The 18,895-nt window shown below is 41.6% G+C and overlaps 1 protein-coding gene across 1 annotated transcript in view; it reads right to left on the reverse strand.

Annotated features, from left to right (window-relative positions):
- Window positions 1-18,895, reverse strand: part of MCF2 (MCF.2 cell line derived transforming sequence) — a 73,190-nt gene that overhangs the window by 9,407 nt on the left and 44,888 nt on the right. Inside the window, exons 15-22 of the mRNA XM_049644375.1 lie at window positions 17,949-18,037; window positions 15,940-16,006; window positions 15,187-15,302; window positions 14,992-15,061; window positions 13,335-13,427; window positions 8,646-8,738; window positions 7,259-7,384; window positions 6,468-6,689 (exon numbers count right to left, since the gene is read on the reverse strand). Of these exons, the coding sequence (XP_049500332.1) occupies window positions 6,468-6,689; window positions 7,259-7,384; window positions 8,646-8,738; window positions 13,335-13,427; window positions 14,992-15,061; window positions 15,187-15,302; window positions 15,940-16,006; window positions 17,949-18,037 (876 nt within the window). The remainder of the gene's footprint in view (window positions 1-6,467; window positions 6,690-7,258; window positions 7,385-8,645; window positions 8,739-13,334; window positions 13,428-14,991; window positions 15,062-15,186; window positions 15,303-15,939; window positions 16,007-17,948; window positions 18,038-18,895) is intronic.

Genomic DNA, 18,895 nt, shown 5'->3' on the forward strand with positions numbered 1-18,895 from the left:
ATCTGAACCTCCAACTAGTCCCCATAAGATCGAATCCCATTACAATTAACTGCACACTATGAAAACAAATTATTGTGTCAAACGCAGAACTAAAAGTAATTAAACATCAATAAAAAAGCTCATCCCAAAGTAATTTAAATGGTTACTTTTAATAATCCTTTGTCAGATAAATTCATCTGACAGATTATTACTTATCTCTATGGAAGCCTTATAAGTGATAAACAACCAATTTATGGGGTAGGGGAAAACCAGCTAGGTACACAAGGGTCCCCTCTATTCCACCAACCTCTTAGCCTCTCTGGAAAACAAATTATCTGTCATAGCAGAGTGAGATCTTCCCGTAGCCAGTGAAATTGTTTTTTTAATGTTTATATACTTAGTTTTGAGAGAGCGAGAGAGAGAGCACGAGCAGGGTAGGGGCAGAGAGAGAGAGACAGAGGATCCCAAGCAGGCTCCATATTGTCAGTGCAGAGACACGGGGCTCGAACTCATGAATCGTGAGATCATGATCTGATCGAAATCAATTAACCAAGAGAGCCACCCAGTCGCCCCAACCAGTGAAGTTTTTGTATGCAATATCCCTTCATTACCACAATTTTTTCTTCCCTGTATGATTGTGCAAAGCACAAACTTTTCAATTTTCTTTCATCCTGTGCTAATAGCTTGGTTAATTCTATTTTGTGCCATTTCACTCCCTCACACACACATTCTCTTTTAGTTCTCTTCTGCCTTCTGTTTTTGTTCAATTCCCGTCTAATTATCTAAAGGAATATCTCATTCTTTGTTCCATTTATAAGTACCCCAAACAGCGCTGATTAGAGTTGCTAAGCATTAAAAGCACCCCTAGTGAGATCACCATATCAAGGGAAAGAAAAGGGGGGGCACCTGGGTGGCTTAGTTGGTTAAGCATCCGACTTCAGCTCAGGTCATGATCTCATGGTTTATGAGTGAATTCGAGCCCCATTCTCTCTCTCCCTCTCTCTCTGCCTCTCCCTTGTTTGTGCATGTGCACTCTCTCTCTCTCTCTCTTTCTCAAAATAAACATACACTGAAAAAAGGGAAAGAAAGGGGATTATGCTTAGAAATGAGATGCATACATACAAGAGTCTCTGATGTCTACCCTGAATGTGGTCCCATGTTACTTCCAGAGTCTCCAAAAATACTTTTTAAGGTTCTTTTTTTAAAGTTTATTTATTTATTTTGAGAGAAAGAAAGAGAATCTCAAGCAGGCTCCATGCCGTCAGTGCTGAGCCTGGTGCGGGTCTTGATCTCACAAACCATGAGATCATGATCTGAGCGGAAATCAAGAGTTGGGATGCTTAACCAACTGAGCCACCCAGGCGCCCCTTCTTTTGAGAGAGAGAGACAGAGAGAGACAGAGAGCGAGCGAGCATGTGCACAAGCAGAGGTGAGGGGCAGAGGGAGAGATACTTAAGCACTGAGTGTGGAGCCGGATGCAGCTCGATCTCACAACCCTGGGATCATGACCTGAGCCGTAATCAAGAGTTGGATGCCACCCAGGCACCCCTCCAAAAATATCTTCATATTCCTACTCAACCGCCCCAACTAAACGTACTTTGGCTGAAACATCAGGATTTAAGATAAATAATAACCTCATGTTCAACCCCTATTTAAATTGATTGCATTTCAACACATACTTTTAATCGCTCAAGATGGATCACACCTGGGCTTTGGAGTCTGAGAGGCCCGGGTTGGAATTTCATCTCGTATTATTAAGAGCTATGTGTTCTGATGGAAGTTGCTTAACCTTTCTGAATGGCAGTTTCCTCAACTCTAAAACGGAAAGAATACCTTCTTCACAGGGTAGATTAAAGGATTAAATAGCATGCATTAAATGCTTAGATCATATAATGAGCTTTTTAAAGTATGAGTTTGCTTTGTAAACTTTCCCTTGTTTGAATTACAGTAGTTTTGTTATTTTTCACTTCATACCTATAGCATACGTAGCATTATAGATTAAAGGAGCTTTTTTTGATTTGCCCTGGTAATCTAACCATGATGTCGAGCAGACAATCTTGTTCTGAGTTCCAAACAATTCACTTACAAATGATCTACTGGAATGCAAAGGTTTTACTGAAAGGTTGTCAGATGTTATTAAATGTTACGATACCACGAAGTGTTTACTATACTGTGAAATTTACTCAGTTTTAGAATCTAGAGGCAGTTAAAGGTCTAACTATATGCATATAGTTATATAGTACTCTATAGTACATATTATATATAATAACAAGCCTGATTCTATAGTTACATCCGAATTGTGGTCTCTGCTGTATCTATTATGTTTGCATTCATATTCCTGGTAGCTATGAACATAAATCCTTTATTATAAAGCATTTTATCTGAAGACATCTCAGTATGTCAAGTAGCGAGGGCTCCAACTTGTAACCTAATTTTTTGTCATCAAGGTAACGTAAAGATGTCAAATCTTTACATTGTTAAAAGTCATCCAGTGGGTCAAGAACTCGGCAATGATCACCAACAACTACCAAGCTGAAGACATTTATATTTATGGAATAGAATGTATTTACTTCTTGGGTTAGTATAATTTAAAATATTGAGGGCCATCTGGGTGGCTCAGTTAGTTAACCATCCGATTCTTGATATCGGCTCAGGTTGCGATCTCACGGTAGCAGGATCGAGCCCCGCGTGGGGCTCTGCAGTGAGCCTGGAGCGTGCTCGGGATTCTCTCTCTCCATCTCTTTCTGTCCCTGACTCACTCGCGCTCTGTCTCTCAAAATTAAATAAGACAGACATTTGTTTTTAAAAAAATTATTTTATTTTTTAATGTTTATTGACTTTTGAGAGAGAGAGAGTGTGTGTGTGCGCACAAGCAGAGGAGGGGCAGAGAGAGGAGGACAGATAATCCAAATCGGGCTCTGTGCTGACAGCAGACAGCCCGACGTGGGGCTCGAACTCACAAACCGTGAGATCACGCCCTGAGCTGAAGTCGGACACTGAACTGACTGAACCACCCAGGTACCTCAATAAAATAAACATTAAAAAAATTGATCTTGAATCACATTAACAAAAAATGTAGCTAAAATGTAAGTGCTATGAGGCAGGTACAAGAAAGATACTGGGTATAAAACGGTAACATGGCTGTATCTTTTTTTTTTTTTTTAATGTTTATTTATTTTTGAGACAGAGAGAGACAGAGCATGAATGGGGGAGGGTCAGAGAGAGAGGGAGACACAGAATCCGAAGCAGGCTCCAGGCTCCGAGCTGTCAGCACAGAGCCCGATGCGGGGCTCGAACCCACGAACCGTGAGATCATGACCTGAGCCGAAGTCGGACGCCCAACCGACTGAGCCACCCAGGCGCCCCAACATGGCTGTATCTTAAAAACAGTTTCTGAGACCAAAAAGGAGAAGAAAGAAAAAAGAGAATTATAGCAGATTACAATTTATGCAAATTAAACTAGATGCACACAGAACATCAACACACATTTAACAAAAACACGCAAACTGAAGGATATACATCAAATAAATGAGAATGGTTGCTACAGGGGTAGAGAGGAAATTAAGTGTGGAGAATAGGGAACGAAGGAAGGAATGAAAGAATGAACGAACAAAAAAACAAGGCCTTCCAGCATGGTGCGGTGATTAACAGCATGGACTCTGGAACCATCTACCTGGGTTTGAACCCGTGCTGCGCAGCTTACTAGCTATGTGCCCTTAACCAAATCAGCCGCCTCTCTGGAACTTGGCTTTCCCACCTTCAAAATGGGGCTCATCATAGTTCCTACTTCATCTAAAGTTGCCATCTGGGTTCAATGAGTTAACAGTGCCATTTATAAACACTTAGATCAGCTTCTAGCAAATAGTAAGCACTCCATGCAGGGTTACTAAATTAAAAAAAAAATTAGGTGACGATAATAAATGCAGGAACTGAGGGATCTGGAGAACTCGAACCTCTCCGTCTGGCTGTGACCTGAGGGCCTTTCCTTTGTACAGAAGCGGCCGGCTTAAAATATAGCATGCGATTGTTAGGCCACGGGATTCTAGCTTGATAGGATGAACTCAAGACAACGGTCCGTGAACCCCAATCGTTACGTCACACACCGACTAGTACTGCTAGCGATGATTTAATCCCAGAATCTCACAATAGGAAAGCAAGAAGAAGTAAACAGAGTGAGGCTTAGGAAACAGCCAAACTTGGGGCGCCTGGGTGGCTCAGTCAGTTAAGAGTCTGGCTTTGCTTCAGGTCACGATCTCAGTTCGTAGGTTTGAGCCCCACGCCGGGCTCTGTGCTGACAGTGCGGAGCCTGCTTGCGACTCTCTCTCTCTCCCTGCCCCTCCCCGATTTGTGCTTTCTCTCTCTCTCTCTCCAAATAAATAAACAGACATAGAAAGAAAGAAAGAAAGAAAGAAAGAAAGAAAGAAAGAAAGAAAGAAAGAAAAAGGAACTAGCCCAATTTCCATCTTTGTCTGTCAGTGCGATCACCATTTTCCTGGTGCTCCTGGCCTAAATCTTTGCAGGCAGCACTGAATAATCTTTTTTATTAAAAATATTAGACATTATCGGGAAACCAAAGAAAAAGGAGACTGATTTTTTTTTTTCCCTTCAAATGGCAGGTATTATTTCTTTCCTGTATCTAGTAAGTCACCAAGCCCGTCGGTCTCCTTCCACTGAAATGTTTCTTGCATCTAGCCGACCCTGTTTCCATGGTAACCATTCTAGTTTGAATTCTCATGACTTGGTTCCCGCATACCAGTCCCTCCTCACTCTAATGTACTTCAGAAACATTCTGTTGCCCACCACAGTGACAAATTCAAGTTAAAAAAAAAAAAATCGATACAAATCAGAAATACAACATTAGGTACTGGCTAGGTCACTCTACAAATAAAAAGCTAACCAAATGCATTTGGGTCCAACACGCCTATGGAGATAAAGTCTCATCCCCAGAAATAGGCACAGAGACAGCAAGAGATCTAAACCCCGGCTGAGGTCAACCATAAAATCTTGGTGCTCGATCGATGTTTGTTGGAGACATAAAAGAACAACGGAGATCTGGGGGACGTGGAGGCAGGCTGCTGATGTCAAAAGGGCAACTCGGTGCATTTGCTGTAAAAGCAGCCGGAGTTAAGGAAACTTGTGGCGCTGCTGAGGGTTCAGAGCAAAGCAGGGGAAACTCGACAGTAGGAAGAGGCCCGAATCGGGTGGTAACTCTGGGTAGGAACTTTGTTACCAACAGCCTGGGACTGTCGGCCTTGTGGGGAGAATCAAAAGCAGGGCCTGCTTATCTGGGAGACTCCAGACACAAAACACCTCGGGACACATCGCTTATCCTCTGTCCCTGCTGCTGAAAACGTCGTCAATTTTCAAATGGCTGACAACGAGGAAAGAACATGCTCATAAAAAATGACTCAAGTCAGGGTGGTTGGGGAGGCGAGGCAATAGTTTTCTCCATGTTATATTGCCTCTACAATTTTTTTGAGATTTTATTTTTAAGTAATCTCTACACCCAACGTGGGGCTCGAACGTACAACCCCGAGGTCAAGAGTCACATGCTCCACCGTCTGAGCCAGCCAGGCGCCCCTGCTTGTACAATTTAAAACTTGAGGGGCGCCTGGGTGGCTCAGTTACGTGACCGACTAAGACGGTGCTGACAGCTCAGAGCCTGGAGCCTGCTTCAAATTCTGCGTCCCTCTCTCTCTCTCTCTCGCCCCTCCTCCGCTCATGCTCGCTTGCTCTCTCTCTCTCTCTCTCTCTCTGCCTCAAAAATAAATAAACATTAGAAACAAAAAAAAAAGACCTCTACTGAAGATTTTGAGGGTTGGGGGAGGACAAAACGGGCAAAGGGAGTTCAAGGGTACAAGTTGCTAGTCAGAAAATAAGTAAGTCCTGGAGATGTCACGTACAGCCTGGTGACTGTGGTTAATAATACTCTATTGCACACGTGAAAGTTGCTAGGACAGAAGATGTTAAAAGTTCTTACCGTAAGAAAAAACTTACAACGGTGTGGTAATGGATGTTACCTAGGCTTATCGCGATCATTTTGCAACACACACAAATATCACATCATTGTGTTTTACACCCGAAGCCGATGATAACGTTATACATCAATAATGCCTCAATAGAAAGATTTCATTTGAAAAAAGGGGATGTGAGGGACACCTGGGGTAGCTCACTTGGTCGAGCGTCTGACTCTTGATTTTGGCTCGGGTCATGATCCCAGGGTTGCGGGATCGAGCCCCATGTTGGGCTCCACGCTGAGCGTGGGAGCCTGCTTGAGATTCTCTCTCCCTCTCCCTGTCTCTGTCTCTCTGTTCCCCTCCCCTGCTCGCATTCACGCTCAAATAAAAAACAATCAATCAATCAATCAATAAGTAGATAAATAAATAAAGGGATATGCATGTATAAAACCCACTCATTTCACTTGAAAAGGTGCACAAGCTTTTTTACATATGAAATAATATTACGTTGCACAATTTAAATTGTCTTACTTTCAAACAGTGCTTAAAGCTGTACGATGGGTATCTATCAGACCCTTCTCCGCTTTCAACGCGCCTCTTACAAAAGACAATGGCTTTTTCATACAAGAACAGATGCCGCTGCATTGGTTTGAATCTAGCAAAATCCTTCATCTTTGTAGCACCTTTCTTGTGTCCAGTCCAAACACTGAATGCTCCCTGCATTACCATCTTGCCCAGTTCATTTAAGTTTCCCTATGAAGGAAAAGCAACACTCATCAGTACAAGGTGGAGCTACATTCGGGCCTCTGACATCAACGTTGTACTGTGTAGCTTGAGCTACTAAATTCCTGCAACACAATTTGCACGGTCTTTAAAATGTCATTCATCACAACTTTACGTGAAAACACGCCATGTGTCACACGGGGACATAATTAGGGCGGGGACAAGAGGCAGAAGAAAGCTCCTTTTCCCTGGCTTCCTGTCTCCATGTGGATGTATTCGGGGTAGGCCCACCCCCCACCCCACCCCCCGCCCATCTTCTCCTCAATCCTGATTGGCGATTGACATCTACCGGTCCAGGGATCCCCACTAGGCAGAGCTAAGTCTAAAGACTTGATTTTTTTTCTTCCGTATCTATCTGGGACTATGCGAGCAGCAGTTCCGGGGCAATACATCTCCTTAGAAGACCGAAACATTCCTTCAAACAAGATCTCCCATTCTTCGGCTCTTTTTTATTTCTCAGCTGGTTCCGGGTGGTGACGAAGAAAGAGATCTTAACTTGCTTACCCACAAAACTGCGACAATCGTTACAATTTACTTACAATATAGCCATTTATTGCGATCTGATGCATGGAGTCATTAACTGACTTCAGTAAATCCAGCATCGTGTCCAGAGCCTCCTTTAATTGTTCAATCCCTTGGCAGCCGTTGCTATATTTCAGCAGCTCCTGTGATTAGAAGTCAAAAATTAATATTGGGCAGATATTAATAGCGGGAGAAAATGAATACATTTCTGGCTAACATGCTTTCAAGGAGGAGTCCACAGATAACGTCATTTTGTGAGTAATACCTTTCATTTGCTATCCGTCCCATGAGTACTATATTTTAAAAACCGTGTCAAAATTTGGGAAGAAATGGAATAGTGACTAAACGGCATCGAGTAAAGGGCACTCACTGCTCTTGAAGCTGCAGAAAAACAGCTATTAGGACCCACTAGAGATTTATGTTTAAAGTAATCACACTTTTCTGGCCTTCGACATACAACAATTTGTCTTACTCATTTTGTCTAGACCACAGAACACCGTGAAAACATACTGTCAAATAAGCTCGGTGCTTACACTTAACATTTTTGTAACCTGAATTTCAACGTGACACGAGGGGTGAGCCTCCTCCAATTTTCATCAAGAAGGCTCCTACGAAATACTGTCTCAAACTCTACGAGATGTGTGTTTAGTTCTTCTCAACCATAGTAAAAAGATCGGGGCGCCTGGGTGGCTCAGTCAGTTAAGCGTCCGACTTGGGCTCAGGTCATGATCTCACGGTCCGTGAGTTCGAGCCCCGCGTCGGGCTCTGTGCCGACAGCTCAGAGCCTGGAGCCTGCTTCGGATTCTGTCTCCCTCTCTCTCTCTGCCTCTCCCCTGCTCGCTTGCTCTTGTGGTCGCTCGCGCTCTGTCTCGAAAATAAACATTAGGGGCACCTGGATGGCTCAGTCAGTTAAGTATCCAACCCTTGATCTCGGCTTGGGTCATGATCTCAGAGTTCATGGGTTTAAGCCCCGCATGGGGCTCTGGGCTGACAGTTCAGAGCCTGGAGCCTGCTTCACATTTTTTGTCTCCCTCTCTCTCTGCCCCTCCCCCGCTCATGCTCTGTCTGTCTCTTTCTCTCTCTCTCTCAAATCAATAAACATTAAAAAAACTGTTTTTAAATAGTAAAAGTTCGGCATTACACATACATCAACGTAACTGGTATGGATAATTAACTCGCTATAAAGACTCCAGACAGCCTCAGATTACATCTATGCGCCGGGCACTTTAAGGGCCACAGTGAACCCAGGCCCTGAGCCTACCTATTCCTGGTGCTTCCTAGTCACCTGCTTCCTTTTTAATGGCTTTGATACATTTGACCCACAGAAGGAAGGAAGGAAGGAAGGAAGGAAGGAAGGAAGGAAGGAAGGAAGGAAAGAAAGAAAGAAAGGCTTTATGTAATTACCTTTAACAGTAACTGATACTTAGTGATTCGTTGCACGGGTTTGAGCAAATAGGAATCCAGACCAAGCCTGTGTTTTAATTTTCTTTGACATTCCTGTCATTAAAATATAATTATCAATGAATTTAAGACATGCACCCATGAAAATACCAAGCATTCACTGATTAGACCCAATGCATGCAGGTTTCTTACATCTCAAGGGAAATTTACCAGGAAAACCACTGTTACATATGGTGTGGAAATTATAAGCAGCGGTATACGTAAAAAAACCACTGTAAATGTTGCCTTAAGGATTTGAGAGGTATAAAATGCCAAGATTTCAAATACTAATAAGTTTTTACCTAAAATTTGCATTGATGTGGAATGCCTAAAAGATGAGAAAGCAATGAATGACCATAGATGAACATGATTAAACATGAAACATGACTAAAAAACGTACGTAAGAAAATTTTTAAAGGGCTCAGCTGCACAGGTCAAGGCCAAGAAAAGAAACAGGTTGTGCTGAATATAAATCAAACTGGGTATGAGGAGAGGTTTTTTGAACACCACAAGAAAAATGGAGACCTCATCAACTGGTGCTATATTTCATCTGATTATTGGCTCACTGCCACTATAAATATGAGGGTCATGCCTTTGGGTCCTGGGAACATTGTAGGGTCCCTAACTAGGGCGAGATGGGGCTGATTTGGATGAAATGTACATGCAAGCAGTACAGAACACAGAGAGAGTAGGAGAGGCTATATATGTGTAAGATCTGGGACCTGCCTCTGAATATAGATAAAAACCAATATACAATCTAATTCACACAGCGGCTTATGGTTAAAGATGATGGACCAATACATCCATTTAGCTCCCCTTACTCATGAAACCCAACTGAAATGATTAAAAAGTAATTTTTACAAGGCAAAACCCAAAGTTACAAAGATGGGAGAGGAAAAACACATCAACCAAATACGGAAACTGAACGCCAAAGTGATAACGTTAGACAACTGTGCACGCTAGAGAAACGTGACTCTCAAGTTGGCAGAGTTTTCGGAAAAGCCAAGGAACAAGTCAGTTTATGTTATAGAACACCTTCTCCCCGCTTCCACAAAGACTCCAGAATTACAGACATCAAGGACCTCTGAAAGGGGGGAAAGGAAGGTCAGGTTTCAAAAAATGTGGTTGTTAAAAGTCTGCTTAAGAAGTAAGTAGAGGGGCACCCGGGTGGCTCAGTCGGTTAAGCATCCGCCACCTGATTTCTGCTCGGGTCATGATCTCACAGTTCGTGGGTTTGAGCCCTGCTTCAGGCTGTGCACTGACAGTGCGGCTCCTGCTGGGGATTCTCTCTTTACCCATCCCCTGCTTGCTCATACTCTCTCAAAAATCAATAAACTTAAAAAAAAAAAAGTACATCGAGATACTGGGGTGCCTTAGTGACTCAGTCAGCTAAGCGTCCAAGCCTTGATTTGGGGCTCAGGTCATGATCCCAGATTCATGGGATCAAGCCCGGCATTGGGCTCTAGGCCAAGCATGGAGTCTCCTTAAGATTCTCTCTCACCTTCTACCCCTCCCCCTGCTCGCACATCCTCTAAAAATAAAAAGCAAATAAATAAATAAATAAATAAATAAATCTATACCTTTAAAAAAAAAAAAAGTAGACACTAACACACATTGGTGCGAGCGTGCAGTGATCAGGACATCACACACTGCTGGCCGCGATGGAAAATGGTGCAGCAACTTGGGAAAACAATCCAACAGTTCTTCAAAAAGCTAGAGAGAGTTACCAAATGACCCAGAAATTTCATACCCAGGTACATGGCCAAGAGAAATGAAAACATATGTCCACAGAAAAACTTGTACATAAGAGGTGGAAAAGAACCAAATTACCATCAACTGATGAATGGGTACATTGAATGTGGAATACCCATATAGTGGAAAGAAGAACTCCTATCTGCTACCACATGGATGAACTCTGAAAACATCATGCCAAGTGAAATCAGCAAAACACAAAAGATCACATATTTTATGATTCCATTTATATGAAATGTTTAGAACAGGCAAATCTAGAAAGACAGAAAGTAGCTTACCGATCACAGAAGGCTGTTGGATGGGGCGGGGGGGGGGGGGGGGGGAAAGGGAAGTAATTACTAAAAAGGTATGGGGGGGTGGGTTTTTTTTGTTTTTTTTGTTTTTGGAGTCATGAAATTGTTCTTAAACTGATTGCAGTGATGGTTGCCCAACATTGTGGACATAGTAAAACTACTTAATTACACATTTGAAAAGGCTGAATTTTATGGAATTTTAATTACACCTCAATGAAGTGGTTACCCCCAAAATTAAATGAGCAGAAAAGTTAAAAAAAAAAAAAAAGGAGAGAAGGCTCAGAGAACCATGCCACCTTGCACAACTAGGTGGATGCCTGTCCCATCGCATAGCAGGAGAATGGATGTTTACCTGAAAAAAGTAAAATGGAAGGCCTATGAACTAGGGAATATCTGATCCAGTTGAAGACAGAGTACCATATTGAAAGCAAAGAGATTACTTGAATATTTATGTACCAAATTAAATACTCTCAGCGTTTTCACCTAAGTTGGCTACCAGAATACTGGCAACCAGGTCCTTATTCACCAGGTAGTAGACTTAGGAATCTAACCAGCCTGAGAAAGATACAGGTGTGGGGATCCCCTCAAGGAAACACCTTGACACAAATCACTCAATAGTGAGGACCATGGTCAATAACTCCACATATGTGCAGGAAAATTCCAGCGAGCTTTGTATTCTAGTGCTTACTCTCAAGGTAAGTGGCCAAACAAGTGTCACCAGACATTTGTGGGAAGTATCGAATACAAGTGACAGGAACAAAATGAAGAAAAAGAAAAAACAAAAGCAATCTGAAGACAGCAGAAATTATGCAAGGAGAAGAAAACTAGTTTTAAAAGGAAAATCTGTTCTTATTACCCTCATAAAGATAAGTGAAGATACTGAATTCATGAAATGAAAACAGGGTTCTATTGAAAGGAACATTGAGGGAACAAAAAAGGGTAGAGGCTCTACAAAATTAAAAATATAATGGCAGACACAAAACTCTCAATAAAAGGACTGAAAGACAAATTCCAAAAAATAGAGCAAGACAGCCAGAAAATAAAAAGAAAAGATCAGAGAATTAGAGGAATGGTCGAGAATGTCCAACATCTGTACAACAAAAATTCCAGAAAGACAGAATGGAAAAATTGTGCAGAGAAAATCAAAGAAAAAAATCCAAGTAAATTTGGACAAGAGGTTCCAAATTCAAAGGGATCGCCACAAGACTAACATAACGGATGAAAATAGTGCCAATGTCATGGCACTATTTGTGAAATTTCAGAACTCTAACTACAATATGTTCCCATAAGCTTTCAGAGAGAAGACAAAAATAGGTTACACACAAAGGATGGAAAATCAAAATGGGGGGGCACCTGATATCTCAGTCGGTTAAGCATCTGACTCTTGATTTCAGTTCAGGTCATGATATCATAGTCATGAGATTGAGCTCTGCATGGGGCAAGGAGCCCACTTAAGATTCTCTCTCTCCCTCTCCCTCTGCTGCTAGCCCACTTGTGCTCACTTGTGTGTGTGCATGCTCTCTCTCTCTCTCTCTCTCTCTCAAGAAAATAAATAAATAAAAATAGCATCAGATTTCTTAACAGCAACACTGGAAGCCAGAAAACAGTGTAGCAAATACCTTTAAAATTCTGAGGAAAATTATTTTTTACTTACTGGGTATAGACTTCTATACCCAGCCAAGCTAGCAATTAAGTGTTAGGGTAGATACACTCAAGACATTTGTAGACATGCAAGTTCTCAAAACTTTTACCTCCCAGTAGACATACAAGTTCTCAAAACTTTTACCTCCCAGGCACACTTTCTCAGTAAAACTGCTGGAGGATATGTTCTACAAAACAAGTGAGTGAAACAAGGAAAAAATATGGCACCTAGGAAACAGGAGAGCCTACGCAAGAGACCATGAACAGAATCCCAAAAGTTATATTCAACAAGATCCCAGGTTGACAGCTATGCAACAGGTCTAGTGAGCCTTGATGAGCAGATCAAACAAGTCCAGGAGAGATTAATTCAAAATGAAATTCAGAGAAAAAAGAATATGTTTAAATGTACTAAGAAGAAATTTATGTAACTCTCTTAACTCGGAGAGTCTATGGGTAGGTAGAATAGGGAAAAGTATCTAAAAAACTAAGGAAGTAAAAAAGACAATTGCAGGGGTAAAAAAGGGATGGAAATGCAACCATCTTATACCGGAGGATTCGTCTGAACATAGGAATTACCTAGTCTTACTAATTTACCACTGTATCGATATAACTAAACTTATAACCATATTGGATGTTTTGGAGGAAAAGAAGTATGTGTATGTATCTGGTGGTGAGGCAGGGGCAGTGAAAGAGGGCTAAAGTAGCGATATAAATGCTATTCGGAAACATGGAAGTAAATATCAAAGGAAGCAGCTGAAAGAACCGAGAGTGGTTGCCTCTGGGAAGCAGCACACAGATTTGTGCGCGTGTGCGCACGCGTGTGCACATACACATTGTGTGGCAGGGTCAAATTGTTCTTTGATCTATCTGTATTATATACAACTCACAGTAGGAATGGATTCATAAATAAGAACTATCCCAGTGTCTTCCGGAAAGAGTATATCCAATACCTGAATAATTACTATACCTGGAAAAAGGCGCATTCTGAATACTTCTTCCAAATTGCCTCTGATCTGGGTTTATTCTGACAGTATTTTGCATACATCTGAAAATCATCTTTCTGTGATAAAAAGCACATTCAAACGTATTATCAATCTGCGAACATGTACTGTTCTTATCAAGAAAGGCTGAGCTAGAATGAGTAGAGCCAAGCATTACACGTGGCCTAAAGGGCCTGCCACACTGGCAGTAAGTCAGGATCCCTCTCTGGAATCCAAGAAAAACATGCCCACCAGACTGAGCAGAGGAACACATAATTATCTCAGGAATTTCACCACCTCCACTTACCAAGTTGGAGAGCTAGGGAAAAGCCTTCTCCGACTGAACTATACAAATAGATGAATTTGTTCACAGCTGTAAGCCAAGAGGGTACCAAGGAACACGCCGTCTCCATGCCACCAGCCTCTCAGTTCCCTAGTGAATGAACTTGTGGCTAACTTCCAAGTCCCTTGGCTTGTCACTGGGATATCATCACTGTACCATGACCCCGCTGGGTGTGTGACCATGCTATTCTCTCCCCCTGGAATCGTCTTTCCTGGACCCCCATCTAATGGGCTACCTCCTAGTCACTCTCTAACTCCCACCTCGTGAGTCATCTCTTCTGGAAAGCCATCCTTCATACCTCCAATCTATGTCAGATGCCCCTCTTCTTGGCTCTTACAGGATCTCTCGTATATTCCCGATACAGCACAACTCACACTGTATACAATGATTTTCCCCCTGTTCTTCTCTGTGAATATAGTCTTGGTCAAATATAAAATCTCCAACGAGCAGCACAGACATTAAGTACTATACGAGCCCGAAGGAAAAAGACTGGTGTTGCTTAGGGAAGCCAGGGAAGAATCTGGCTACCACTTAAATATGTTTAAAGTCCGAATATATTGAGAAAGGTAAGGACAAACAGTTTTTTCTTAACCGTATCCTATTCTGAGTCCATTAACGCTTCCTGGGATAAGACATCTCTTTGGAAGCTTTCAACGATCACCATTATCAAATTGACTCTCAAATCAAGATGGAACTGATTTTTCAGGAAGAGGAGGAAGTAGATAAGTAGATAAGCAGAGAATATTCTAAGGAAAATTCTAATGGAGGAGAGTATGATTACAAAGCTTGGGAAGTCCATTGTGCTAAGTATTCTCTTGGGATGTGGAGAAATGAGCCTCCCTGAATGATCTCATAGAATAAAAAGAACAGACAGCCCTCTGTTTTGCAAAGTCCCCATGACAGATGCCCTGCCCTGGTGTCGAAAGCCAGACTACGCTTGATTCTAAGACTTTACGTGCATTAGAGGGGAATACCAAGGCATCTCTTAGGCTAAAAATTAACCAATCCAAGAATGGTTGAGCTAAGATGATTCCTACTCTCACATCTTCATAGCCAGGCTGGTCCCTGGACTCCTGGGATCACCCAGAGGTCAGTGGGCACAAGCTGAGCCATTGAAGCGTCTGATTCCATCAGTCTCTGTAACAAAACTGGGTTTACCATTAAATACTTGCCGGAGTGATGGGTCTCCTCCCAAAACATAAAGACATAAAAAACAATACCTATACAAATCCGGTCTCTATACAACGAGCTGCTATTTTAGTGGCCCATATTTATATATTTTTAAATAATAATTAACAAACCCTTTCGAGGAAACAAGGTCCCACTCTCTCTGGAGCGTCAACGCAATTTTCCAGACTGCTCAAGAAAATGCTGTGAAAATGTCAGAGAAAAAAAAAACAAACCACGATATAATTTTACATCAAATACAGTAAATTAGTCAACAGCCCTTTAAATAATACGATGCAAAAGAAACATTCAATTCGGCAATTACATACTCGTTATGGAATTCATAGATTTCTGCCATATTTCCAAAGAGGACATCCTTTTTATTTCTCAGGAGAGGTGGCATAAGATCAAACATCTCAGGATTATCCATCTCCGCTCTGTAGCCCTACCCAAAATAAATACATTTGTTCATTTAAAACACGTTCACGTTAACACTCGGTTGGGCCACCAAAGGGTATAGCTACAGCAGGAATGTGTACGGCAGGACTCCTGGGTGAAAGCTGTTTGTAATTCCAACAATCAAATCTTCCAGTACCCGAAGTTACCCATTTACAAAAAACTGTTGTTCTCAGAAAGCCAGACAAGGAAATCATCGTTGCCCGCTCAGCGCGTAGAACAAAGTGACTCTCTTGGCCTTCAGGGTAGCTGATGGTATAGGAAACAAACTAGAAATCAAGCAGGAAAAACTGTATTACAGGTCATTAACCTCTCCTTAAGCTGCCAGTAAGTGTGTGGGTTTTTAGACCAAATTAATATTATGACATGTGTATCAAATGAATGGTTTTCTTTTACCTTTAACTCTTTCCAGCACCATTTCTACACAGCACAATTCTCACTACTGAGGGAGAACCCGAATACGCACATTTAACGCATGGGCAGCCTCAAACAATGGGAGAAACACCTACTGCTGGCATGTGACAAGGAAGGAAAGGGACAGAGAAGACTGTCCTCAGTACTTCCTAATGAACGTAGCAGGGAGAGCACTGGGGCGAAGGTGCGAAAATAGAATTTGAGTCACTTACCAACAAAACAGTAAACAGCTCGTGAACATAGACCCTCTCTGTCTGTATCAGCTCATTTAGGACGTGGCTAAAGCGAAAAGACAATATTTATCAGTTATTTTGTTGCCTTGGAATTATAATCTTTCAATCGTTATCATCATAAATTGTCTAAGGTAAAAATTGTTAACACCTAGGAACTACCAATGGTTTTGGCTTTATCATCAAAATATGGAGTGAATCATACAGTCTCTAGAATAAATATCACCCACAAGACGCTTTAAAATATATTGAAAACAGGGGCGGGCACCCGGGTGGCTCAGTTGGTTAAGCTTCCAACTTCAGCTCAAGTAATGATCTCATAGTTCGGGAGTTCGAGCCCCGCATCGGGCTCGGTGCTGACCGTTCGGAGCCTGGAGCCTGGAGCCTGCTTCGGATAGTCTCCGTCTCTCTCTGCCCGTCCGTCCATCTCTCTCTCTCTCTCTCTCTCCCCCGCCCAAATAAATAAACATTAAAAAAATTAAAAAATAAAAATAAAATATATTTAAAACAAAGGAAAGGGGACTCAGGACTTATTTTTCAAAATGAAAAAAAAAGCCCACTTTATTTCTATCTCACTAAGCTTAAGAGTCAATTTATTAAAAACTCAAAAATCTATTCCTAAAACTTTGGTTTATTTTGTTGTGGGGGGTAGGGAAAAAGACAGTTTCTCTTTCTCCCTCTCCAAAAACATAATGATATTAACATTTAATGCCCGATTTTCCCCTTTCCCAGTAATGTTCTGAAATTTTCCAAGACCTGAAATGGATTTATTTTACTGGTTTTCCTAAATGTAGATCATATTTAAACCTTAGTAATTTTGATCTCTTTAAAATAAAATACATTCTTCTTCCAATGTGATTTCTAATTGACACTTTTTTCTTTTAAGAGAGGGAGAGGGAGAGGGAGAGAGACAGACAGACAGACAGACAGAGAATCCTAAGCAGGCTCTACGCTCAGCAAGGAGTCCAACACAGGGCTTGACCCCAAAACCCTGGGATCATGACCTGAGCCGAAATTAAGAGCCGGACACTCAACTGACTGAGCCACTCAGGCAACTCAATACCATATTTAAAATCCATTTCCTGGGGCCCCTGGGTGGCTCAGTTGGTTGAGCGTCCAACTTCAGCTCAGGTCATGACCTCCTGGTCCGGGAGTTCAAGCCCCGCATCGGGCTCTGTACAGACAGCTCAGAGCCCGGAGCCTGCTTCAGAATCTGTGTCTCCCTCTCTCACTGCTCCTCCTCCGCTCATGCTTTGTCTCTCTCTCTCACTTTCTCTCTCAAAAATAAATAAACATTAACAAAATAAAAAATAAATAATAAATAAAATTCATTTCCTCACTCTCCAATACAGGTAACACATTTAACTTCTACCTTTGCCTTTCTTTTATTTTTACATTTATAAGCATTAACATTATTTATCTGAATATGTATCGCCACACAACTCTAGGATATAAAATGTTAAAGGTGAATCTTCTTTTAATTTTTTTAACATTTATTTATTTTTGGGAGAGAGAGAGAGAGAGAGAGAGACAGAGCACAAAGTGGGGAGGGGCACAGAGAGGGCGAGACACGGAATCAGAAGCAGGCTCCAGGCTCTAAGCTGTCCGCACAGAGCCCGATGCGGGGCTCGAACTCACAAACCGCGAGATCGTGATCTGAGCCAAAGTCGGATGCTCCAACCCACTGAGCCGCCCAGGCACCCCCCCGAAAGGTGAATATTCTTATGTCTAAAATAGTAACGTTATAAAAGTGAGCACGCTATTTTTAACATCTCTAAAATAACACTGTATGTCTAAATAATCCTTGTAGTTTTTGAAACAGCGACTGTCCCATTCCCTGTCATCTCTTTTACAATAGAGGAGATGAAGAATCTAGAAAACTCTGGCTAATTTTCAAGTCACACAAACAGAGCACATTCGCCTTGACCACTGAATCAGAGATTCCTACTGGTAGATGTGTATAGAAGTGTATGTCAATAAAGAAACGATACTTCTGTAAAATATCCAAGCTATTGTCATTGTCCAGACTGGAGGATTGACCAGAATTTCTCTGCTCCCGACAATCATGCACCACTTCGATCTGAAATGATGAAAATGAGACTTAAATTAGCATCTATGTACGTATAGTTCCTCTTGAAGGAAATCTAGTTCAAACTAAGTTTTCTCTAGGTCCTAACTGTGTACATAACTTGAAAAATAACACTAGGATTTTTTTTTCAGATTTAAAATGCTAATTAGAATTTATTGTACACATTAAATAACGTTTTATTTGGCACTTTGGGGAAGTGAGGTTAATGTATAAAACGTTGAATTTCCAGATAACTCGTTTATCTACTGAAGAAAAAACCCAGCTTTTTAACCTTAATGATTTTTAATGGAAGCCTTTCTAGGAAATATGACATGAATCCTGGAGTCCTTTAAACACAACATCATTGACTCTCTTTCCAATGATCCAGTGGTATCATCAGGAACATGAATGATGTGATAAAATCCAAGGGTTAACACTCTGGGGCTAATAACACGTGGGTAACTATTCTTTCTTAAAATGGCCGTAACTTGTTTATTTCTGCCTCTGCTCTCTGCCACATGTCAGCTTTTGCTACAGGTGATTTCTCTGATCCTAAACCACGATCTTATTTCGAAGATTCTACAGTCCTTGAAGAATATCCGATGGAAAAAAAGACAGTCTCTTTAACAAATGGTGCTGGGAGAACTGGACAGCAACATGCAGAAGAATGAGACTAGACCACTGTCTTCCACCATTCACAAAAATAAACTCAAAATGGACGAAGGACCTGAATGGGAGACAGGAAACCATCAAAACCCTAGAGGAGAAAGCAGGAAAAAACCTCTCTGACCTCAGCCGCAGCAATTTCTTACTTGACACATCTCCAAAGGCAAGGGAATGAAAAGCAAAAATGAACTATTGGGACCTCAT

This window comes from Panthera uncia, chromosome X (genome assembly GCF_023721935.1).
Source record: "Panthera uncia isolate 11264 chromosome X, Puncia_PCG_1.0, whole genome shotgun sequence".
Lineage (NCBI taxonomy): Eukaryota > Metazoa > Chordata > Mammalia > Carnivora > Felidae > Panthera > Panthera uncia.